Source organism: Oryzias latipes, chromosome 3, assembly GCF_002234675.1.
Source record: "Oryzias latipes chromosome 3, ASM223467v1".
Classification (NCBI taxonomy): Eukaryota; Metazoa; Chordata; class Actinopteri; order Beloniformes; family Adrianichthyidae; genus Oryzias; species Oryzias latipes.
This window is the reverse complement of record NC_019861.2, coordinates 20,294,431-20,320,443: the sequence shown is the minus strand read 5'-3', so window position 1 is coordinate 20,320,443 and position 26,013 is coordinate 20,294,431. Positions and strand designations below refer to the sequence as shown.

The window sequence follows — 26,013 nt, the reverse complement described above, 5'->3', positions numbered from 1 at the left end:
GTCATTTCTGATACAAGGTCCAAATATTTTTCCAGGGCAAGTCAGAAATAAAATTTCTCCAATAGAAGACGGTAGAGGGAACAGAACTGACATTTTGCTGAAACAGGGCACGCATGACTTTGTTATTCTTTCGGGCAGATTCGCTTATATAGTTTCGGCGACTGCGGGTCGAGCGTGACGTCACTTCGTAGTTCCTGGCTAAAGTCTGGCATAGCCGGCGCGCGCCCACTTGAGCCGTTTTTGTTTACGTCGGCAGTGGGTTGTCGCGAGCCGCAGGCGGGATGGGATGTCTTTGTAGCTCCGCCCACAGACAGAACAAACTGACTGAGAAGCACGAGCGCACCGTCCCCAAAGACCTTTGAAAAAAAATATTCAACTGCACACCGACACCTGACAGGAGGTAAGGTCACACTTTACATTTTCTCATTGTTGGTGAGAGCTCACCACCTCAGTAAATGTCAAACCGGTGTTTCTGCTGAAATGTAAACGTTTGATCGGGTAAAAGAAAACCAACTGTCTGTCAGACTCGGGAAGCGAAGTGGATGGAGTTGTCATCAGAGTGTGATTGTTTTTGAGGACTCTCCTGAGCAAAGTTTAGCTGTTATCAGCAAAAGCTTTTTAAAGATAGTCAGACATTTGCTCCGATTACACAAACGTTGTCTCCACTTTAGCAAAAACAAACCTGTTCGCTTTCAAACTGCAGATTAATGCCACAAAATCTCATTTCATATAAAGTTTATTATTATCATTATCATTATTCCAGATGAGTGGAAAGACAAAACTTTGCCGGTCAGGTTGCCTGCAGTCCAGATCAGGACCTCATGGTGCAATGCACCGTCAGAATTCTTTTCAGGCTTTGCATGGCTCACTCCACCTGCTCAGCAGACTGTAATAGCTCCCAGACGGACTCCTGCTAGATGGTGGAGTGAAACAAAATGCATGATAAAGGGAGGTGTGGTGGAACTGACACGAGCTGAATGAGCCTCACTGAGTGACACAAAGTGCTTGACCGTGTTTTCCTGTGTGGCTGCTGAGCACACAGCTGGATAAACTGGAGATTCTTGGTTCACAGAAAAAAAAAAAGAGTTCCTTACTCAATTGTGTGTCCCCCTTCTGCATAAAATCTGAGTTATGATTCACAGCGACTGTAAAATGATGCATCCTGCAGCATCAAATACAGAAATAATGCCAAGAGGCTTTCGCATCTGAACTGTGTTGGTGCAAAGGCCGCCTGGCTTGGAATGCATGGATGTGTGCGTGTGTTTGTGTGTGAGTGAAAGATACTCTGGCCCAAAAGAGTCTGTAACTCGGCAACATTACTTACCCAGCAGGAATCTTCCTTTCTGTAAGGGTTTGTTATGGACAGGAACTGATGTACAGCCAGAACATGAGGCTCGGACACATTAGGAATAGTTACTTTACACAAATTCATTTGCTTTACACATAGTTTTTATAAAGCATCAAATCTTTCAAGTGGAGAGTTTGTCATTTTTGTGCCAAAACATTGAAGAACACCTCTAAAGATAAGTTTATGTGGCATCACCTTTAAACCATATGTGTTTATATCAGAGATGGAATCATTATTTTTTCCAGCAATTCTATTCATATCATAATTTGTGATTGACAATTTGATTCATTGTTGATAGTGGTTCCTTTTGAATGATCCGATTCACAAACCTAAAATGAATCCACGACATCTTTAGCCAAATTTCAATCAGTGTGACTCAGAGATAAATAGCTGGTACTGAACAGTGCAGAAGAAGTTTTCCAGATTCCTCGTATTTCTTGCAAGACATTCAAGTCTAAATTAAAAATGTGTACAAACAAACAAGTAAACAAGAATTAATGGCAAATCCATTCACATTTTACTTTCATAAAGTTCAGCCCACTGTTGTTGTTCCACATCAATATAATCAAAACAGAACATTATTAGAACATGCTACCACATTGTTTGGTCACATGTCTTTGCAAAAGTCATAGTGTTTCCACTGGGATGATGACTTGATCCTTACAGTCCAATGACACTGCTCGTTTTTATATCATAGTAGTAAAATTAGACCTACTGGGCCTCAGTCTAAATATTATTTTCAAATATCAATACAATTGATTTATTTCTTTTTAAACAATTTTATAGTGGTATACTTTGATTGGATTTGATTGACGACTCACCTCAGACAGATCGATTTGGTTGGCTAAATTGATTCATTGATAAATTGTTATAAATGTAGTATTTTGCTTGCTTTGAGGTGCACATCAAACCTCCGAAATAAGACTTGTTCTTAATCTCAAAATACTACACATTTTAAACACCAGTGTACAATTTTTTTTTAAATTCAGGCTGAGATTGGAGGAGAAAGTCACTTTTAACTGTACTTGTTGTACATAAGTTCTAATTTCTTATTTATTTTATGTTTTTAATGTTGACATTTTATTGTAAATGTAATTTATTGTTTCCTCCTAGCCAGGACTCCCTTGGAAAAGAGATTCTTAATCTCAATGGGACAATTCCTGGGTAAATAAAGGTTAACTAAAAAAAACAAAAAACAAAAAACAATTTAATATTGAAGAAATGTTCCAATTTTCAGCCACAAACAAATGTTTTGCTGTAAAAAACTGCCTTTATAAAAATGAGGATTGATGCTAAAGATTGAGCTTTCATTATTTTAAAGATGGATTCTTTTGTGAAAGTGCACAGAGAGGCTTAATTTTTCCTAGATAAATAAAGATGAATGCATTATCAATCTAATTTCAAATATAAGGTTTCTACATCATGTTCCTAACCATTATCTCTCAGTCTTTTTGAAGTGTTTCTGAGTTAATGCATTGATTTTCCCACGTATGCTTTACTGTTTACTTTATATATGTATGTATATATGTATATATATATATATATATATATATATATATATATATATATATATATATATATATATATATATATATATATATATATATATATATATATATATATATTTATAATAATAATAATAATCATTATTATTATTTTATTTATTTGTTTATTTTATTTGCAGCAAATCTTTTTGCTGCAAATAAGTTGTCTCTTTCTGTAAAATGACCTGGAAGTTTTTAAGTGTCAGAAATAATGAGGTCTAATTTTGTTTTTTATGACAGGCACAGGAAGTTCTGAACAATGCAACATGAGGAGATTACTCTATGGATAATTTAAACTCACATTTATTTAATTATTGTATTCTGACTGTGAATTAGATTGATCAGTAATCAGTCTTTGAAAAAAAAGAAACAAAAAAGAAATTCTTGGTTTAGTAAAGTAAACAGATTTTGTTATATTTAGATGAAATGTAGTGAAACTTTGGGTAAAATAGTTGGCCTTGATGTTTTCTCTAATTACAGAAAGTGGTTCCACCTAAACCTTCTGAAAGACTACACAGGTTTTTATAGTTAAAATTTATTTAGTTAAAACTTATTTGCTTTCAGCTAAAAAAATGAGCTCATAGCCTATCTCTCCATGACTTCTGTTGTTTACTTGTTGTTTCTTTTTTGTTTTCTTATGCTTTAGACAAAAAATTGTTTTGCAATGACCCCCCCCCCCTCTTATTTTCCAAATTTCCAAATTTAAAAGCAAAAATTTAGAAAATAAAATGTTCATGTCTGGTGCATGTTTATTTTTTTGAAATGCTGATGCCAATACTGAGCTGAGAACATATCCAGGTTTAGAGATAGCTGATGAGTTTCTCATCTTCTTTAGAACAACAGTTGGTAGACTCTTAGTGAAGCACGAGAAACCAGCCTAACAATGCAAACCAACCCTGTTTCCATTAACATGCAGCCCTCCACGTGTTCAACGGACACGTCTGAAGAAACCATAAGTGTCATATTTTCAGTGTTTTGCCTTGCGGGATAAAAATAAAAGAGCTTTAATATCATCAATTCTTAACACTTCCAGTTTAACTTTGCAAGTATCTTGTGATTTAAAAAAAAAAAAAGAAGGAGGGCTACACAGACCCCATTTATATCTGTAAAATAGCATCTATCCAGTTATTCTACTAGCTAATTTTAAAGTGTTTTTGGACTTCCTGGTGGTTAAATGTATTTTTTTTCCATGCAGCCTGTTAAATTTTCTCCTCTCAGAGTGTCCAGTGAGGGTTATAACCTTTCTCCTTCCTCTTTGCAGCTTTTACTTCCTCTCGTTCTCAGGAAGAAAATGGTCATGTGTCAGACAAAGGAGATGGAAACTCACAGGGGTCGGAGGAGGCTGTGGTTTCTTCTCGCCTCACACTTCACTGCTGATGCAAAAAAATCAGCAACATTTACAGATTTAAAGTCAAAATAATTCATAGGTGCGGACATAACATTTTTTGAATGCCTCCTCACGAAGGTTTAAAGGAGCTTCACGCGGTTAAAAAGTTCTGTCTTACTCGGGAAAAAAAAAAGCTTTAAATAAAATATCCCCTGCTCGTGCTTAGAAATCACGGGGGTTAAAGATTACCCAGGCAGCCCTCTTCTGAGCTTTGATCTGTGCAGGAAGCCAGACTCTCTCTGCAGGGAGAGTCAGGATATGAGGCAACTCCAGCAGCTCTCACACTTTGTTGCAGACGTGTATTCCTCTGACTTCATTCGATTCCAACGCTGCAGCAAGCATTCAAACAGTCATGTAAATGCCGACTTTGGGAAAACAAAGGGTTTTTCTTTGCACCCATAATCCCAAAATACTTTCTGTAATTAAGAGTTACAGCTTTAAGAACTTGAAGACAAATTTAATTAGTCTCTCAATGGGTAATAAGCTTAAGACATGTTCATGTTTATTTTCTGATCACATTTTGTTATTCCCTGCAACACGACTCTACTCTATTTTAAACCTGGCTTAAAGTATTGTTGGTTTATATAATCTGCTGTTCCCGCCAGTCAGTAATGCTAATAAACAGCAGTGCCCCTCTGTAACCTAAGAACTGATTCTTAATATTCCGATGCCAGGCATGTTTGCGTTTGACTCATTTCATTTGCATTTATGGGAGTTTGAAATGCAGGGATTAGGATTATTGGAGAGGTGCAGTTCCAAAAAAACCTGTGTAGTTTTAGTTGAGTACACTTTATTGTAGGGCAAACTGCTGCTGTGATTTGTGTGTTCAGGTGTAACTGTGTGCTGTCGCCTCTGCATGAATCATTGGCCTGTGAGCCAGGCGGTGCTGCAGGTGTCTGCTTCTGTTGTGTGTGAAATAACAGCTCTGTCCATAGAAGCTGTCTGACATTTGCTATTATCTGTCAGCGAACTGCCCTGCTCACTTGACACTTCCTCTTTGTTTGGGCCCTGTCGCCCTGACACGCAGCCAGATTGCAGAGAGCTGAGATAACTGTGTGCAGTTCTGGGGCCTGGTGAGGGGCCGAGCCCACGGCCTGAAACCGCAGGACTGTAATGTTTTCCAGTGCACTCTTGTCTGCTTATCAAGGCTGCGGAGGGTTCCTTCCTGGTTTTCTTCTGTCCCCTTCGTAATTATTGCTGCCCTCTGCTCACTCGACAATATGTGAATTTCCCAGCACTCCCAATGTTTTGATTGTGATGTCAGCTTCTTTTGTGTTCTGATAGCCCCGAGTTATGTCCTCTGTACAAACAAATGATGGAGCCGCAGCAGTTATTTGATATGGCTGCAGTCACATTTCAGTTTTGTCGGAGTCGTGCCTAAATGTCTTTGGGAGATTTCCATTATCACTCTAGTCTTGTATGGATCTTAAATTTCCATTGTTGAACTATTTTTAGATATCTGCTGTGTCTTAATATCTTAATTCTGGGATTATTTGGAGCATTAAGATCAATTTGACTGGAGGGAGATTATTAGCTCTTTTGTTTCTTCTGCTTTTGAGGATAGGTCATGGCAACAGGAACCTTTTAAAATCAGTCATCTAAAATCAGGACCTTCGTGCTTGGTTTCTTTTGTCTTTTTGAGGAAGGCGGCTACTGTTTTAGAAAAGGTATTCTTCTCTTTTACCGTTTCAATATTTCTAAAAAAAAGAAGAAAAAAAAGCTCTTTTTCTGGCATTGCTTGGAAATGTAACAGCTTCTCTTGTTGTATGAAGGAAAACATTTTTGCAATACAAAGAAAACAGATGCTGTTTTTGTTACAGATAGATAATGTCAGCAGTCCAGGAAAAAATAAAGCAAAAGCATCCAGTGAACTAATCATAGTGTCAGTGGTTGCTGATCTAAACTCTTTTACAAACATTGACCTCTGTTCTAACTTTCAGTTCTGGTGTCATGTTCAAGTGTTGCAGTAAATATGGTTACTGTGGTGCAGTTTTATGGTTGCTACTAAATATTAGTGTATTTTATCATTTTTTTAAAATGTAACAAAACCTTTGCAAAGTCTTACAGATAATGTTAGCTTATTTATATGTTTCACATTATTGTAATACAAAAAACAACTGACATAGAAAGGAAAGGCATTTTTATTCGTAAAGCACCTTCTGTACAAAAAGGCATTTTTGTGTACAGAAGGTACAGATATGCAAGAGCTGTGGCAATTTACTATTTTATCACCTAATTGAATTTTACATATACTGTACATATCCATCCCAAATCCAGCACCCTGAGACTGTATGCTAGCCGCAAGGAAGGAAGCTGAGGACTAATGAGCGTGGAAGCCACTATCCAGGATGAAACGTCCAAGATCCATGAATAAATGAAGCTCAAGGCCCCAACTGAATGTCTCAGGCAATGGAGAGTAGAGGATACAGTGATAGAGGACAGATCCTCATAGGAGGACAAACCCTTGCATGGGATGTACCACCGGACCATAACTGAAGTGGCTGATATCAAGAAGTCCTACCAATGGCTAGAAAGAAGCACTCATCCTGGCAGCTCAGGAACAGGCCCTGAGCACAAGAGGCATAGAGGCTCAGATCCACCAGACAAGACCCAAGGTGTAGGCTGTGCAAAGAGGCACCTAAAACAATCCAGCACATAACTGCAGGGTGTAAGATGCTGGCAGGTAAAGCATACATGGAGCGCCACAATCAAGTGGCTGGAATAATATACAGGAACACGTGTGCAGAATATGAACTGGAAACCCCAAGGTCAAAATGGGAAACACCCCAGAAGGTCGTAGAAGGGCAAAGGGCAGAGATCCTGTGGGACTTCCAGATCCAGACTGATAGGATGGTAATGGCGACCCAACCAGACATTGTAGTGGTTAATAAAGAACAGAGGAAAGCCGTTGTGGTGGATGTGGCAGTGCCAAGCGATGGGAACATCAGGAAGAAGGAACATGAGAAACTGGAGAAATACCAGGGACTCAAAGAAGAACTGGAGAAAGTCTGGAAAGTGAAGGTGACAGTGGTACCTGTGGTAATTGGAGCACTCAGGGCAGTAACCCCCAAGCTGGAGGAGTGGCTACAACCAGGAAAGACCTCAGACCTCTCAGTCCAGAAAAGCGCAGTGCTAGAAACAGCTAAGATACTGCAGGACCCTCAAGCTCCCAGGCCTCTGGTAGAGGACCCGAGCTTGGAGGAGAAACCACCCGCGGAGGGTGAGAGGGGCGTTTTTCATATATATATATATATATATATATATATATATATATATATATATATATATATATATATATATATATATATATATATATATATATATATATATATATATATATATAACATAAATAAAACAAAAACAAAATACAGTTAAAATATATCATTAGATGGACATACTATTAAACAGAGGCAGCTCAAAGAGCAACCTTTTAAGGTTTGTTCTAAAAATATTTGTAGAACAAAAAATAGCATGTTTTCTGTTTGTTGGAGTAAATGCCATAAGTGGATTGCTGGCATTCCTAACATTGGTGAGTTATCATCATCTGAGAACTAAAGCAAAATTCCAAAATGTACGTGTCATTTTGCAGTAAAATAAAGGCACATAGGCTAATGTAACTTATCATAAACTCTATCACTGCACCTATTTGTCACATGTGATAAAATCCCTTACATGTTACAGATGATCAAATAAATTAATTGCAAAGGTAATCTCTGTCCATTACCTTCTCCTTTCTTTGCAGTGCTTCATTCAGTCGGATGGTTTTCTGATCATTTGTGTGCTTCAGCTGTGTGTGTTCTTTCATTGTCTGTTATTCATTATACTTTTGCAGCTGCTTCGTGGGCTCGAGCTGTCTGCCCGCAAATGACTTTCCATGCTGTCAGATGAAGTCATGAGGCCGCGTCAGAGACAATGTCGTTTTAGTGCTGAGGATCCACTTGGATGGAGAATGGTTTTTAATTGGTGCTCGGTGACTCACACATGACAGATGGTTCCAATGACTGTGGCTTTTACCACTTTACTTGGGCTGGATGCGGAGGCATATGTGAAGTTCAGAAGTCAGCGTTTCCTAGTGGCGTCCATTCGGCAGGATTTGCTAGACCACACGTTTTACTGATGCACCTTTGCATGCTGAGTTTCACTTGAAGATTGACCAGAATCTATCTGCTTTTTCATGCAAAGATTTCTCATCTACTTGGTTCTTTTTGAGGAAACTACTGACTGTCAAAAACATCCCCACTATTTGAGAAGCACTGCCGTTTGCAGAGGTGGTTCTGCAGCTAGGTGCACATTAAAGTTCTTGGCGTACTCAGTGGTAAGGGTCCTGTAGGGGATCAAAGCTGATATTTTTTTCTTGGACTCCAATCTTCCCTCAAGTATTATGACATCAAAACAGGATGCAAACACAAGACCAAACAGGATTCAGTGCAAATCAAGAGCAGATTTAATCCCCGGAACAAATGCTGCTGCACTTGGAGCAGCATTCAAATCCTCCCAACAGTCAAAACACAAACATTTCACGTCTCAATAATTATTGGATAACCTTAAAAAGAATACCTCTCTTGTTGTGTGTGTGTGTGTTTTTTTCTCTATAAACCTCTGAGCATTATGTTGAAAAGTCTAGTCCTCAGGGAGTTTGGGTGTAACAGTTGTGGTGACAGCTTTAGATGAGTGTTTAAGTCCTGGGCAGAGACTTTGACTTCTCCTCTAACTGTGCCTGGTCCACGGGACATTCATATATCAAAGACAGGCTTCTTCCAAAACTTGCGGAAGCTGTGGTCTCCACCCACAGACTTTGATGTCCAGCTCTGGCACAGATTTTTTAGATGCTTGATGGTTGATTGAAGCAAAAGCGGGAAACTACAGTAAGTTTTATTTTGCCTTTTTGGTCAGAACAAGACCTTCTTTCACACACAGGCACATATGCAATATATAAACACATTCATTCATGATCTGTCAGTTTATTTTAAACATGTCAGGAACAAAATGTGCTCAAGTGAAACAGATTTCAAAAAAACAAAAAAAGGAGTTATTCATGTTTTATTGTTAATTAAAAAAAAAGTAAAAATGTGGTTTAAATACACTATAACAGGAAGTTAATGGCTGCTTGTGTAACAAAGGTCTAAAGCATGTCCTTTTATAGGTTTCAGTGACGCCTACAACACTTTAAGCGAGTAAACATACCTGAAGGTGACGGGCTCACATTGCAGCTTGTGCTAAATTCTCCCCTAAACTGAAACTTGTCTGTACTTGAACTGCTAACTGGCTGATTGAGGTAAAGGGTTACCGTTTCTTAAAAATTAGTGTTGGTTATACAGCTGATTATTGTTGTCAAGTTTTTGTTGGTATAAAGCTATGAAACTGTGATATTTTTTCCTCTTTTTTAACCAATACAATGAATGCAATTTTTTTCCATAAAGTGCATGGAAAAAACGTGTTGCCTGAAGCGGTCTGTTAGAGTCTTTGCCATGAGATGACATCAGACTATGTCGTTCCTCTGTAGACTGGGCATGACGGTGCGAGCCAAGCTGAGGGTGTAGCCACATCTGGCAGAGAGGGCTGAAGCGAGCAGGAGCCTCCGCACACCAGACCATCGCACTTCAGCGAAGACGATGGGAAAGCCAGAGGAGGAGAATGTGGCGAAGCTGTTCGAGAACTTCATTCAGGCCTCGACCTGCAAAGGAGCTCTCCAGGCTTTCAATGTCCTCTGCAGACGCCTGGACCTCGACCCTGCAGACCACGACACTTTCTACAGCAGCCTGAAGGCAAAGGTCTCCTGCTGGAAGGCCAATGCTCTCTGGAGCAAGTTGGACAAGAGGATGTCCCATAAGGAGTACAAGAAAGGTCAAGCCTGTGTGAACACCAAGGTAACTTTGAAGCCATGCCCTCTGTACTTTTTGTAAACAGTCAAACACTTGCTGGAGGTGTAAAATGAGATACATGTTTGAATGTTTTTATTTGGCATATTTAGTTTTTAACATAAAAGTAAAATAAATGCATTTTCCATACTTTTTCATTGTTATTAACTCTTGATAAGTGTTAATCTCAGATTCAGAATGAATTTTTAAGTGACATATTCAAACAAAACAGTTGCAGGCTAGTAATAATAATAAGAAGAAATTAATAATAATAATAACAACAACAACAACAACAACAGTAATATTGTTCTCTTATTTTATCAGCTTTTAAAAATCTATTTCATCTACTAAAAACTCAGGGCTCAGTCTCTTTACCTCAAATACTCAGACTGTTGTGAATCATACAGAATGTGCTTTGGCATTGAGTTGCTAAAAAAGGAAAGCAATGTCAAAACTTGAACTAAGCTTTGTTTTGTTTTTTTCTCATAGATGGGAAGGTTTTTGGAAAGTTCTTAAATCTAAAACTATTTTATAATTTTCCAATATAGATTGTTTTTTTAAATTAGATTTGTGGATCTTTCTGCTACATTTTTTATTCGGTTTATAAGGAAGTCTAGAAAAATGTTGGCAAATGTATTGTAAAACCAAAAGAACTGTTTGTTTTACCTGTGAATTTACAGCAAAAAGTTACATTTGTGTCTAAATACAGTATTTGCGTAGTTTTCTGAGAGCTTTTATTTCATTATCCATTTCATGGTTCCCTATTTTTAAACCTCCTTATCCTCTCAGGTGTTGCATTAAAGTTGGCTTTGCGGGGAAAGGAAAACACGTTTTTTTTTAATCCTGTTTCTTTCAGTGAGGTGATCCAGTTCTTATAGGACAAAGCATGTGGAGAAGCAGTTTCACTGGGTTTTTGTTGTATAAAATCTCCTGCTATCCACTTGTTGTTTGTTTAAAATCTACATTACACCTTCACAATGAAAGCAGAAGTGAAACAAAGGTGAGGAGCGTGTGTGTCCTTTCCACAGGCAGATCCTGTTTTCCTTTCAGCATCCTCAATCGGTTTTTACCCTTGGGTTGGAGCGGTTCTCCACGCAAGGACATGTGCTGCGCTCATATAGAGTTTTGACATTTCTAGTCTGTCTCCCACTTTCCAGTTCCATGCAGACGGAGCCCTTTTTAGTCAAGCTGAACCTGAAAAACACACAATTGTTTGGTCATACTTCTATTATTTGTTTTATAACAGGAAACAGTCGTACAGATTATTCAAAAGTAGACATTTGCTTAGATATACTGTAGTTAAGCCTGTATGATTTAGGAAGTATTGTTTCTATCTTCTTCATAAGTTGTTCAAGTTCATGTTTAGTAATCATAATCTTCATCTAACAAAGCACTGCCACTAGTGCTTCCCAATACCATTTTATTCTCAAAGAAATGTTTTCTGACAAAACAGACTAAAAAGCAAACTTCATGAATGCAGCTGTCATCAAACAGAAAAGTTTAGAAAAAGCCCACTTTTGAGTATTTTTTTATTATAAAGAAAGAAAATTCTGACCAACCTGCTTCCCATTCATAATGACGTGTCGCTTGCATCTGGAACAGAGTGGCCTCAGCAGGGAGCGGGGCAGTAATGGTGATGAGCGAGTGTTGGAAAACCTGCAGGAGTGTGATTACCTTCAGCCATCAGCTGTGCCCAGTGTTTTTATTGTGCAGAGAAAGAGACAGCATCACTCAGCAACTGTGATTATTTGGCTCCAGTTGCAGTGAACGCGTTCGCCCCTCTTCACAAGCTTCTCCTTGGAGAACAAAGTTAGACTCCGATAGGTAGAGGGAAAACTGTGACAATGCTTTAGTGTGTGCTTAGTTTTGAAACTTGTCCAACTAAATGTTATGAGTTTTGATGATTCAAAGCACAGTGTTAAATCAAACAAGTCAACCAGATCCAGAAGGATTTTCTTCATTATAGAAATGTGAAGGTTTGAAATAACTTGTGATTTAAAAGCTCAAGATTCAATGACCTCATAAGACATGTCTGTTTTGATTGGTAACGAGGCAGGCAGTTTGCTTTTACATTGGTTTTGTGGAGAGGATCACTTGGTGACAGCTTTTTTTATATTCTTTTACAGCTAAACCACTCCTTTTATTTTATTATCATCTCATCCTTCAAACCTTTGGTTCATAGCCCTACTCTGTGGGCAGCAGGCCTTCGTTACCATGGCATCCAGCTTGTTAGTTTTTACAATAGTTAATAAAATCAGTTGTTCACACCAGAGTTTTGTAAGATGATTGGCTACTAGTTCCTTACTAAATGACCTTTAGGTGGAATTGAGAAGAACTACAAAGGCTCTTACTTTTCTAATCATGCAGTGACTTGTTAGCTCTGTACAAAGAGAGTTTATGATCAAATCAAATAAATCAGAGAAAACTTACAGGAAAGAGGGTGAGTTCCCAGGTGTAAATCTGAGCGGAAATGTGTGACCTGACTCGGCACATGTGGAACAAGCCCTCAGGAAAAGCCCTTTATATTCAACAATATCAGCTAGTGACAGTGACAGTGCCAGTGCCAAAACAAACACAAAGTATCTGCTGGTGGCTGATGGAGAGATCAAAACAGTGAAATGAGTGGGAAAAAAAACAAATGCTGTCATCCCGACAGAATGATAGTGTGTAGATTCATGTGGGTAAGACATACAGAGTACAGTAATATTTATAACAATTGTTTTTTTTTTAAAAGGCTCAGCTCAATAAAAAAGCAAAGAATACAAGAAAAGCACAAACGAAGCACACATCTAGTGGAGTAAAATGCACCAAGCACAAAAACAAAGTTTGTAATGAACAAAAGCAAAAATATTTTCATCCATCCATCTTCAGAACCGGCTTTACCCCTTTCGGGGTCAAGAGGTTGCTGGCGCCTATACCAACTACTGTTGGCCGACAGCAGGGTACACCCTGGACATGTTGCCAGTCCATCACCACACACTCACAATCACAGCGAGGGACAATTTAGAGTCATCAATTGACCTATGGAGCATGTTTTAGGACTGTGGGAGGAAGCCGGAGTTGCTGGAGAGAACCCATACATGCATTAGGTAAACATGCAAACTCCACACAGAAAGGAAGCAGCTGGTATTCAAACCAGAACCTGAAAAAGAGATGTATGATGACATGATATGGTAGTCTGAAAGGGTAGAGTAGGGTGTGGGGTAACATGATGATATGGTTACGCTTGGTTATGGAATATATGGAAGGAGATTCATAGTGGGAAACAAATCCTCGGTCATATTTTTCTATAGTCAATAGTAGTGAGTTCAAACGAGGAAAAAAGTGGTGTTTGCCAGCACACATGCGTCAGGTCTTTAATCTGTCCTTCAGCAGGATGATGTCATGTTTGAGCCACACAGGCACAGACAGATGCTCCAACCTCCTTGAACTGACTTCATCCACTTTGTGGTGAGGCTGGAGTATGAAGTACAATGTAAATATGCGGAAGGTTGTTTGCACACGCTTTTGGGCAATTTTGCAATGACTGTAATTTTTAAGGCATGTGCTAACTGCATTTTTTATGGAACGTTGTCTACCAGCACTAAATCAAGTCTTGCCTAAACATCAGGTTGCTGGAAGGAGTCATTCTGAAACCAAACAGAGTCTGACGGTTTATCCTGCTGAATAGCTCTTAAACAAAACTCTAAAGCCTTCAAAGGCTTCAGTGAAGCAGTAAAGTGCTGTTCCTTCATTGTGATCTCTAGAGGAGCTATCATGCCCATTGAAATGATGTAAACAAGTGGGATAAGAACTATTTTTCACTCTGGACATCTGTAGCAAAAGTCTCAGTTCTGTGTTTATAATACCCACGCATGATGTAAATCACTTCTACGTGTTGTCTCTCTTGCGCCGGTAATGAAGTCAATCTGTCATCTTGACATTTTAGTGCCTCATCATCGGAGGAGGTCCATGTGGCTTACGGACTGCCATCGAGTTTGCATTAATGGGTGCCAAAGTTGTGGTGCTGGAGAAGAGAGACTCCTTCTCCAGAAACAACGTGCTTCATCTTTGGCCCTTTACTATTCATGACCTGCGGGGCCTCGGGGCCAAGAAGTTTTACGGGAAATTCTGTGCTGGAGCCATAGACCACATCAGTGAGTATCGGACTTCACAGAGACAAACGCACCATTATTTGGCTTTCCCCTTACCTTGTTATTGAGCATGAATAATGCTCACCTCCATTTCTGGGAAACACATTTTGGTGCAAAGATAAGACAGAAAATGTGGTTATTTAGAATAAAACCAGAATAGAAGAGACAAACATTGCCTCCTGTTTTTTATATTTAGACTGCACAGCTGGAGCCAATTATCTGATTGCTGCAGCAGCACACAGCAATTAACTAAGAAGCTGTACTAAGTACAAGATATAGAGGTCTTAGTGGATTTTGAGCATTTCTTTTACAAGTCATCTATACAACAATAAGTTGACGCTGTCTTTTGCAATGCCAGACACGTCAACCTCTTTTTCGGTTGCGTGTACAAGGTTAAAAACATGTCTGTGCTCCCAAAAAACTCCCATCTGGTGTGACATGTTTTTTTTCCGTCCACGCTTTGACTTAAATACTTTCTTGGTAGTACTTTATAATTATTTCCCCATACATCCTTGAAGCTGCTAATTATCCCATATAAGGGTATCAGAAGGTTTAGCAGAGTTCGGGTCTTTTTGTTAAGTGCACATTCCCACAGCAGCTTCTGGGGGATCCCCAGCAGCTCCCAGCACAGCTGAGAGATGTAAACAAGTCTTGGGTCATCTTGGAGCCTCTCCTTAGCTGACCCTGTCTGGTGAAACTTGAGACAGGAGGCATACTCATCGGATGTCTGAAACCCTTGAGTGTACGGTAGAAACAGGCCCAGGATGAGTTATTCCTTTATTTCCAAACCTGAAGGCTTAAAACTGTCCATCATATCAAATGGCGAAGGGTTGAGGATGTCAATTTATTGCTAAAATAATATTTTGGCTTTAAAGCTTCTTTCACCACAGCACCTCAGCTTCTGTCACTCTTAGTTTTTTTTCATTATTTTTCCTAATTTTCCCTCTTGTTCCAACAGGCATTCAGCAGCTGCAACTGATTCTTCTGAAAGTTGCCCTCATTGTTGCAGTGGAATTTCACATCAATGTGGAGTTTGTCAAACTGTTGGAACCACCAGAGGATCAGACAAACGAAGGTATCCATTGATGCATGCACTATGTTTAGGACAGCAAATGTAGGGGTTAGTGTGGTGGAATGCATGTACACACAACCGCTGGCAACTGATTAGAGGAGTTGGACGCAGTGGAGGTATGAATTTAGTAGCTAGGATAGGGTTGAACTGCTTTGAGAGAGATGCCTTGAAGCTTTCTACAGGCTCTGTATTTACCTCTTGCTCTTTTACTTTGGTCCTACTTTAAGACTGTTCACATGACCATTTTTATCCCAAGGTATTTATTTTCCTTGACAGCCCCCAATAAACACGAGACAAACATTGGCTCAGATTCTGTTTTCATCAGATATGGATGTCGCTTGCATAAACACCGTCATTTGCTTTCGGGTACTAAAAACTTATCTAGATCTGGCAAATACACAACAAAGCGACGTTATTTTTGGCTAAATATTTCTTGGACTGTAATCAAATTTAAAGACCTAGCACGTATTCCAACTAGCATGTCTGCATTGTGCATTGAAGAACAAAATATTAAAGCAGCCACTCACTCCAGCTTTGCTGTCGGTTCACTGATTAAAACTAGAACCTCGCCTAAATTTAGACCCACTTATCACTCCTGTTCTGCTGTGAAGGCTGCTCATATGATTTCATGGAAGGCACTTTTAAAATGGAGAGGTTTGTACACATGCTGCCCAGTATTTAAATGTCAAAAACTTGGTAAGGCAAATGGGCCCGAAAGGGGAAAGCAATGGTTATAAGGGGATAGTAGTTGTCTTTTACTAAGACAAAAACCTGTTCTTGTCTCGCTGGTAGAAAGCTCCATTTGTGCTCAGAAAGAGACAGGACAAAACTGAGGATAATTGTCTGATTAAAAATGTTGCTTTAGATGGACAAGATAATAGAAAAAAAACCAAAACGCTTCAAGCTCTCTGCACAACATGAAGCCTCTCAGTGGCTTCTTCCGCTTTGCTGCGTCACTGAACACTACAGTCATTCCTACATCCACTTGCAGTCTAAACTTCTCTAAAGTTCTATTCTGACTTTATTATTAAATGACAAACTACTGCACATCCAATGTCCCATTAATGTTCCATTCATTCCTTCTAAAAAGAAAATGTAGTTGTTGGTTGAGTGTTTTTTCAGGTCAAACAAAAAGAAGCTGCTTTGTTTCCCATTCTTCTCTAAGGCATTTCAGGATGACGGTAGTCCTCTTGACACATGTATGTTTTTTTAATGTTTACTCATATTTGCTCTTTCAGGCGTTGGGTGGAGAGCTGCAATTCGACCTGCTGATCACCCCGTGGCTAACTTTGACTTTGATGTTGTGGTCGGGGCCGATGGGCGCAAGAATTCGTTGGACGGTAAGAAGGAGGCTAGAAAAAGGGCTGAAACCGGCAGAATGTCTCAAGGTTGTTCTGTACCTTTTGGCCTGATAACATTGTGTTGATAAGGGAGTGAAACCTGCTGCCACTCCCAGACTGTTTGACACGCTAACGGCATGCAAAAAGTAAAACATGAGAAGTGTCCGATTTGATTTTATTTCACATTCAAGATCATCTAGGAATACCTAATTTCTCATAGATGATGTGTATTTAGTTAAATGGTGATGCTGTTTATTTAAAAATTACAGGAAAGAGATGATGCAACTTAGTTTTAATTTTATTTTTACAATTATGGCTGAAATATGCCTTTAGTTTACGTTTGCTTTATGAAGTCATTGATCTCTCCCAGGGGGGGCAAAACCACCAAAACACGGTACATAAATAGACCATTCCTCTGAGTATGGCAGCCGATGGATTCCTGATTGACTCGCTGCAACCCCATTCATTTTTTATCCTTCTAACTAGGATGCTGTCATCGAACAACCAATTCAGAACAAATGCTTATTCCATATAAGGGCATTTTTGGTTACTGCGAGATGTTTAGCTCATTCCCCAATTATGACAAAGCCAGAAGGATGTAATTTTCCACTGCTAGTCTGCTTTTTTGGCCCAGCTGTGGTAGCACAACCTAAAACCTGTTGCTATTTTTTGAGACAGACGGATGAAATGTCAAATGTAACGCAAACCAAATTTTTTGTGTATATGTTAGGATTTCTCTCAAGTGAACAAAAAATGATTTTACATGTATTCTTTATGGTACCAGAACTTTCTGAAATGTGCTCTGGTTGTCAGAGAGTCTTTTTATTGTTTTAAAAATACAAGTTCCTTAGGAAAGATTTTTTTAATGATAGATATGGTAACGACTTAATATCTTGTTCCTCTTGAGGTACATGAGTTCTTTTCCCCTTCCGTTAGTTGCCTTTTATCCATAAATAACTGCCTCATAATTATGGTTTAAGACCAGATTTCTTTTGGTTTAAACAGATGAGCCAAAAGGAAATGTTAAATCCACTCCTCTCTCCGTGTCTTTATTTTTCCCAGGTTTTAAAAGGAAAGTGCTCAGAGGAAAACTGGCAATTGCCATTACAGCAAACTTCGTCAACAGTAACACTACAGCAGAAGCCCGAGTGGAGGAGATCAGCGGCGTGGCTTTCATCTTTAACCAGAAGTTTTTTCTTGATCTTAAAGCGAAGACAGGTGGGAATTCAAATCTCCCAAATTTTCCCTTTGACATGAAAAAAAAACATCTTATTTTGCATTGAAGTAAACTTCATCTTATTGTTGTAATTTTCTTTTTCCAGTAAAAGCTATGTTGACTTGTATAAAGTAGAGAAATAAGAGGAAAAAGAAAAAAAGGAATTAAAGCTAATAGAAATGAACACATTTTTAGAAATTCTTTAATGAACACAGAAAAACCCTTCCAGTGTTGGATGTGGTCTTTTTAATGTTTTTAGAACATTTGGAGTCTTTAAAAGGCTTAGTTTGTCCCTTAAATAAAGGATTCTGTATTAAATAAAAAAGTTGCAGAAATATTGATACCATACCCTTTCTTCCAGGTGTTGATCTCGAGAACATCGTGTACTATAAGGACAACACACATTACTTTGTCATGACTGCCAAAAAGCAAAGCCTGCTGGAAAAGGGAGTTCTCATAAATGTAAGAAAAATGTAAATCTATCAGTTCCTTTCTAAGGTTAAATCATTTTTTAAAACAAAAGTAAAAACAAAGCCTTCTTTAGAGCATTTTAGTTTTGGTTCAGGGGTCTCAGACTGACTGGCTCAAAAGTGTTAGCTTTGTCTTGACGAAACTTTCAAACTTCCATGATTAATTCTGGGTAAATTTTATTGACCACCTTAAATCTCCTTTTTAAGGAATTTTGTTTTTTTCCAATGCAACTTTATGCACAAATAATGTCTGACAAACTGTTTATAATTACAAGACTGTAATGCTGCATCAGTATATAATTGTCTTTTATAAAACACAAAGCAGATTTTTTAACTCTTTTTTTTTTCTGAAACAGGATTATGTTGAGACTGAGATGCTGCTTAGCAGTCAAAACGTCAACCAGGAAGCTCTTCTGAGCTACGCCACAGAGGCTGCTAACTTTGGCACCCACTATCAGCTTCCTACACTCAAGTTTGCTGAGAACCACTGTGGGCAGCCGGATGTAGCAATGTTTGACTTCACAAACATGTATGCTTCTGAGAACGCTGCTCTCATCAGGGAAAGACACGGACACCAGCTGTTGGTGGCTCTTGTAGGAGACAGTCTACTTGAGGTGAGACAATGTGTCGCTCATCAGTTCAGATAAGAAAGTCCAGTTTTAGATCATAACAACCTGCAGGGCAGGTGTACTAGGGTGAGAGGTATTTCAGGAAAATCTTTTTGGTTTTTAGTCCAGCTGATTGCCTTTTTTATTGCCATCTTGATGTCATCAAGAGAGGAAGATAGGAGCGGAATGTGACTCTGACTCACATGAACTCACAGGCATAATGCTCATTTAGGGAGTTGTCCATTACGTCATTTGCGAGCTAATTGTCTTTACAGTTTTATTATACATGTGTCAGAAGTATTCAGTGTCTAAAGCCAGACTTTTGGTCAAGTGCAAAGCAAAACATGTTTCAAATTCCGGGCTAGCCTAATCTCAGTAAAACAACGGCTAAAAATAAGCCTTTTACCTTTTTTTGTGTGCAAATAAATCTACAATAATGAGAATGACTTTGTCTGCTCACCAGTTATAGAAATGGGAATCCACTCGAATACAAATCTCTGTTAAATAAATTAAATGGTGCACTTTTGCACTTTCTGTTAGTGTTTTATTATGATGGGACATGTTTTTTATGTATAAAATCAAAAAGGTATCTGATTCCTTTTGTTTTACGTTATCAGTATAAGGTTAAACATTTGCCTTTTTTATACTTGGATTAGTGTTATTCTGCTTTCATGGATTTACTCTCATTTCACTCATATCAGTCTTTTGCCTGATATTGGAACATTGACCCACACAGCCATGGTTTTCTGTTTACTCCTCTCTCTGCAGCCCTTTTGGCCAATGGGAACGGGTTGTGCTCGCGGCTTCCTGAGTGGATTTGATACAGCCTGGATGGTGAGGAGCTGGGCTGAGGGCCGATCAGTCCTGGAAGTGTTAGCAGAAAGGTAAAAAAACGTGATTTTTTTTAAAAAACACTGCATCTCTTGAGTTTTCCGTGCTAAAGTGAAATGAGTATCATTTTTTTTTCTTTGCAGGGAAAGTATTTATCGATTGCTCCCACAAACAACTCCTGAAAACATTGCGAAAAACTTTGACCTGTACACCATAGATCCCAGTAGTCGATACACCAACCTAAATTCTACCTGTGTCCGACCTAACCAGGTAGGAGGATCTTTTCGTTTTAAATTCAAACTTGTATGCAAAACTTCACAAATGACTTGAGTGTGAGTGCTCAGTTTTCTTCCTGATCTAGGTGCACCACCTGTACATCACTGGAGAGCTCAATCACTGCTCTTTGGAGCGTGCTGTTACCATACGACGGCCTATTAACCAGAAAAAAGGTGACTTAGACAGTAGAAGCTTAATTGATTATCACTATCAATGTTCTTGAATGTAATTCCATCAGCTCTTTGCTTTCTTTTTGCTGTACCAACATCTTCAGTAAAGAACATATGGAGTTATTGGGCATAACTTTGCCATCTTCACAGAAAAAAGGGATAATAGCCTCAGTATTTTAAATAAACCAATTAAAAGATTGTCCCCCTTTTAAAATGTAACATTTGGTTTTGCTTTTTTCTTCTGTCTTAGCCTATTTGCTTGTTTCAAGCATAAAGGACTATAAACTGCTCGCTGGATTGACCTGGACTGCATTTCAGACCTAACACCTCTCCAGCACTACTACTGTTTTTCCAGAATTTCCCGTTGTCCTTCCTCGACTATTCTATCAAAAGAAGAACTTATGTCCACAAGGGAGGTTGTTTCTCAAATCTTAAAAGATTTATTGAGATTTTTGTGGAACCGACAGCCCCACAAAGACCTGCAGATGGGCTTCTCCGTGCTGGTTATGTCAGCACGTCTTGTACTGTGTGCCGAATCTTCTGTGTTTTTTATATTCTCCATCCAGACTGTGTAAACATTCTTTTCCACGACAGAAATTCTCTTTGTTTGTTCCGGTTGATGTTTGAATACTCCCTCAGGTCTGGGTCAATGACCAGATGACGGGTGCAGACGAGCAAAAAAAAAACTCCACCTTGACTGTCTGCTCTTTGTCCTTGGGGATTTTTCATAAAATCAAATCTCAGCTTCAGATTACCAAACAAAGCGATTTGCACTGTTTTTATGGATTGAAAGATTCCAGGTCTGCTTTGGCTGCACAGATTTAACTGTTTTGAGTCTGCTGCCATGGATCTGGACTCGCTCACTGACTCAATGACATCATACAACTGTTTTGGCAAGCATGTACAATAGAAACAAACCATGTTTTTTTTGCTCAACTCATGCAACTTTGGAAGAAGAGGCCTACAGGAGTTAGAACAGGACCCTTTTGTGAGCCGGACCGATGCATAAATAAAAAGGTAGATCAAAACAGCACAAGGATGCAGCTAAAAACTTCATTTTGTTACTGTTTTTCAGAAAGAACCTGTTCACCTTTTTAATTAAGAGAGAAAAAAGAAGGGTAGGAAAAGAAATGCATAGGAACGACTCCAGAGGAGATTATCTGCCCTTCATCCAAGACTTGGACACATCCTGTCTGAAGAAAAAAAAAAAATTCTGGGGGTCCTTCATATCCTGGGCACTGTTGTTTCCACAGCTGTCCTCTGCCAGGTGCTACAGATTACTGCCAAAAACTGCTGAAACGTGTTTTTTCCCAAAGGACATCACTCTGAACTGCTGTTACCTCTTGAACTTTTAATAATACGACCAATTTGAACCGCTTTAAACACTTTACGTGGACTTGACTTGACTTCCTGGCACTCATCTTTTGTCCTTTATTATTGCTTTTATTTGTTTTTGTTTACTTGTTTATTTTTATTATACAGAGAGTGATGTAATCTGGAATAGAACTCATTTTATGTGTGTGCATATTTTGCCAATAATCGGATTCTTTAATGAGATTGCACATGAGCAGTCAGATGTGGGTGGCTTTATGTCATGTCGTCAAAAGCTGAAACTCGACGAGGTTCTGCATGACCTACTTCCTGCATTTTTGTAGTTTGTTATGCAAGATGTTCAACTGTTGTGTAAGACAATCCTAGTTTCATGTTTTCATTTTCTCTTTACAGATTGTGAGATCAGACCATCAAGACTTCTTACCTGGTGCAAGAAGCAGACAGAGGGTTACAGGAATGTGTCCATCAAAGACCTCACGTCATCCTGGAAGAGCGGCATCGCCCTCTGTGCTCTCATCCACAGATTTAAACCACAGCTGATGTACGTAAAAGGCATTAAAGGACATCAGCGTGCAGATCTGTCTTCACACCTAAACTCAACAAATGCACACAGGAATGCCCTGCCATGACTCTACCTTTGTGTTTGTTCTTGCTGCAACAACTTTGTGAAGGAATTATAGGTGTGTTAAATATGTTCAGCACGATAATAACACTACTGACATGTTTGTGACCTTCTGATGGCTACAAGACTTTAGATGTCCTCAATGCAGACTTACAGTTTCTGTTTTTTGGAGTTTAAATCTGCATTTGAACAGTGTGTTCAAATGAGGACTGCAAGAGTGACCACTGTATGAAAGACACTTGCAAAGCTAAAGTAAATGTTAGCTTAGTAAAAGGACTTTCCCCCTTTTTTACACACAGTATTGACCTGCCCACTTAGGTCAAAGATCGAGCATGAAAACGGGTTTTGTTTTAGTTTTTTTTTGTTGGTTGTTTGATCTTTTGTGCTTTCCCTTTGTCTATATTAATCAACAGTTGTAAAGAATTTATTGTTGTTTTATTGTTACTCCTGACATTCTCCATTTAATGGTAGACTTGTTCGTTCCCCTTCCCCTTTAATGACGGGTATGCTGCTATTCTTTAGCACATGTCACTGCAGTTTCTGTGGATTTCCAGGAACCGCTGGCATTTCCTTCATTTCTCCACCATTTGGAGGCTCGCCACAAGAACTGAGTCCCGGGAAGGGGAAGGGGGCTGACAGAATATTGAGAGCGCACTCCTCAGCACTTACGGGATAACAGGATGTTTGTTGTGCTGCTGCTAGGTTACTGCTCCCCTCTTTGCTTCATATGTCCACATACCATCAGTGCGGCCCATTTTTGGAAATCGTTGACTGGCGACTTTTTGCTCAACATTGTGGAAAAGTTTCATCAGCATGTGTCCTTGAGGAGTAAGATATTCCCTTTGGTTTAGGTAATTTCCGACTGTTGGATTTGACAGGTCGTGTCGGTTTGTACATCATCTTTCTCTTACCTAACGCCTGCCACTTGACTAGAAAAAATGAAAGCATGAAAGGATCTGTTAGGAAGTGAGTCACTCAGCATGCTCAAGCCTTTCTGTCACATTCCTGTCTTATTATTATTTCCAGATAGAAATGAGGGTCACAGGTAAGCGTGCAACTGAAGCGCTTCATATGTGACTTCTTCAAGCAGGGAAAACCAAGCATGAAAAAGAGAACAAACACACAGATACGCTCATCATCCCACTGTATCGCTAAGTCCACTTACTCTCATTATTGTGATCTTTCTGTTTTTTACCTGTGTCCTTCAGAGATTTTGACTCATTAAACGAGGAGGATCACAGGGCAAACCTGCAGCTTGCGCTTGACATTAGCGAACAGGAATTTGGGATCCAACCATTCACATCTGCGAAGGAGCAGAGCACCAATGAGGAATTGGATAAGTCGAGGGTAATCGCGTTCCTGTCCAAGTTCTACGAGCTCTTCCGTGGATCACCTCTACCTGCATTAGGTAACGGCTGTGTTTCATGAGGTGTTTCAAATGTCTTATTTATGTCTCCGCTTTCAGTTGGAACACTATTTTATTTAAATCAGCTACAATAAAGACATTGAGGCCTGGATATTTCTCTTTTGGTTTTTGTGTTTTGTTCCATTGTGTTTGTTACTTTCTGTGTCAGGGTTTGTAACAAAAAAACACAGTATTCGGGAATATTAGAGATCCAAAACTATGTTATTTTGCAGAGACCAGAAAACTGGATGAAAACAAAGAATGCTATCCCTCAAAGGAAATCAGATGTAATGACGATGCCTTCAGTTTTTCCCCTCACAGAAAACGCATACCAAAGGTAACTTCCCCTTTTTTTTTATTGTTTTAATTTGTATAATGTAACTTGTAAGTTCCCTTAAAATCTTCTAGACTGTTTTGTTTTTAATGTTACTCTTTTGTGTTTTTAGGATGAAAAGAAGACTGAGAGCACAAACTTCATTAACAAAAGGAGGCGAACGTTCTGTATCGAGGAGGTTTGTTAAAACACTTGTCTTTGCCATTTGTTTAATGAAGCTATTTGTTTTCTTACAAAAAAATATAAAGAAATGTTTTTTTTTTTGTTTGTCTGTTTTTAGGTCACCAATCTCGGTTATAACACGTATGTTCAAGACAAGCAGAACTCCAAAGACAACAAAGTGGGAACACTTTCTACTCAGTTGCTGGCCAAGTTTGAGATTAATAGCAGCTCCAGCGTCCCCAAAACTCAGGTAATAGCAAAGAGTGTCTCACATATAGCTGTAATTTGGATTTAGTGTCCTGACACTTTGTTTAAACCTAAGAAAGCATGCCTTTATATAGACTTTTATTCATGCATTCATCTATTTTCTCTAAAATAATTCCTCTATCTTTTATGACTGCAGAAAGGTAAAACGGTTATTTGAGCTCTTTTCATGGATCATAAATATGTTTTATACTTCCTCTGCTGTCAGCTGCAGTTCAGAAATACATTGTGGTTTTCTTCTGTCAGAACTTTCCTGTCACTGTCTGTGGCTATTTTTCTTTGTATTTTTTTCTCTTTCCTACTTCTTCTCTCTACGTCTTCCCCTGGTTCTCTGCAAAGACCCAGTTGGACCTCAGTGAGAGGTCCTTGCTGTTCTCTGCTCATGACTTTAGGGAGAGTCTGCCTGTTAAAATCAGACCTCCGGTCCCACCTAAGCCCCCATCAGTGACACAGGTAATCTGGAGCGGTTTTTTTTTTTTTGCTGTGGGCACCTGCATGACTTCTCCTTTTAAGTTCCACAAAGAAATGATTTAAAAAAAAAAACATTTTTTCAAGTGAAATTCAAAAATCACTTACACAATTTTGGGGTAATTTGTGCATCTTTTCTTTATCTTCTTGATATTTTTTGCAATAAAACTTAATGCAAATATTCTAAATGTTAAGGTTTTATGGATAAGTACCAGTCTCCTCCAGTTGTTTTACTCTGGCCTTTAGATTTGACACTTTTGCATAGAGGCACCCTAGATCATGATTTTCTAGACTTGTGCCTATTTAAAGTAGTTGTAAGATTTATAATATTTGAAAGAAATACATGGATTTTACAATTGCTATAATTGTAGTGGTCCCCTTGCATGCAGAGATGTCCACCCTTTATTGTTCCTAAATGCCCAAAAACATTTAAAATTTGTTTTGACCTCCTTTTTTATCCAATAACTTCACTTTAAGTGGACACACCCCCTTTAACATGCATTTTTTTTATATATATAGCACTGCCATAACCAATATTCACCAAAAATCAATGGTTGAAATTGAGTTTGAACATTTCTTATGATAAGTTTGTCTGACTTTAAAGAGCTCATGTGTTTAATATCCCTTTTCAGTTTGAAATCAGTATCAGAAAAGCCGCTGAACAGTTAGTGTCCCCAAAGACTCTGCCCGAACCTCGCCTGCACCCCCACCGTCCATTTACAGATCTGAAGCTCAGACATGTTGATCAGGCTTTCACAGAGATGAAGCCTCAGCCCGAGAATCCAGAACTCCCCGCTCCTGTTCCATCCCTCCACTCAGGAATCTGTTTCATGAGAAGAATTCTCCACCGCCTCCGGGAGGTGGAGGAACATGTCTCTGAGGTGAAGAGTATCTCTGCTTCCTCTGTCTGTTTTCTTCTCTGTCTCCTCTTTGCATCTCTGCTGCATGCTCTGATCCTCACAAATACATCTGAGTGGCTCTTGATTATACATTACACACTGATTATACGTCTGGACTTGTGTACAGTTAAGCAAAATGTGAAGTTATTCTCTTTTATGGAGCCAAACATGAAAGGTACGAGCAACATCTGAGCATGAAAATAAAGCCAAACTATGAAAATCGTTTTTTTTTAGTTTGGCTTTAATTCATTTGATTTAGTAATTTCTCACAAAT

The 26,013-nt window shown here is 38.9% G+C and overlaps 1 protein-coding gene across 5 annotated transcripts in view; it reads left to right on the top strand.

The window, feature by feature from the left end:
- The first annotated feature begins 268 nt into the window (after positions 1–268).
- mical2 (microtubule associated monooxygenase, calponin and LIM domain containing 2) overlaps positions 269–26,013 on the top strand; it is a 35,907-nt gene continuing 10,162 nt past the window's right edge. For 3 of the 5 annotated variants that reach the window (XM_023953473.1, XM_023953472.1, XM_023953471.1), the window contains exons 1-18: positions 269–400; positions 9,783–10,146; positions 14,066–14,273; positions 15,229–15,345; positions 16,581–16,682; positions 17,745–17,900; positions 18,260–18,360; positions 18,725–18,982; positions 19,745–19,860; positions 19,951–20,077; positions 20,169–20,256; positions 21,979–22,126; positions 23,416–23,615; positions 23,846–23,949; positions 24,059–24,124; positions 24,227–24,358; positions 24,712–24,825; positions 25,473–25,721. In XM_023953473.1, the coding sequence (XP_023809241.1) occupies positions 9,892–10,146; positions 14,066–14,273; positions 15,229–15,345; positions 16,581–16,682; positions 17,745–17,900; positions 18,260–18,360; positions 18,725–18,982; positions 19,745–19,860; positions 19,951–20,077; positions 20,169–20,256; positions 21,979–22,126; positions 23,416–23,615; positions 23,846–23,949; positions 24,059–24,124; positions 24,227–24,358; positions 24,712–24,825; positions 25,473–25,721 (2,541 nt within the window). In that variant the 5' untranslated portion in view covers positions 269–400; positions 9,783–9,891. The remainder of the gene's footprint in view (positions 401–9,782; positions 10,147–14,065; positions 14,274–15,228; positions 15,346–16,580; positions 16,683–17,744; positions 17,901–18,259; positions 18,361–18,724; positions 18,983–19,744; positions 19,861–19,950; positions 20,078–20,168; positions 20,257–21,978; positions 22,127–23,415; positions 23,616–23,845; positions 23,950–24,058; positions 24,125–24,226; positions 24,359–24,711; positions 24,826–25,472; positions 25,722–26,013) is intronic. The other 2 variants (XM_023953475.1, XM_023953474.1) reach the window with 1 other exon arrangement.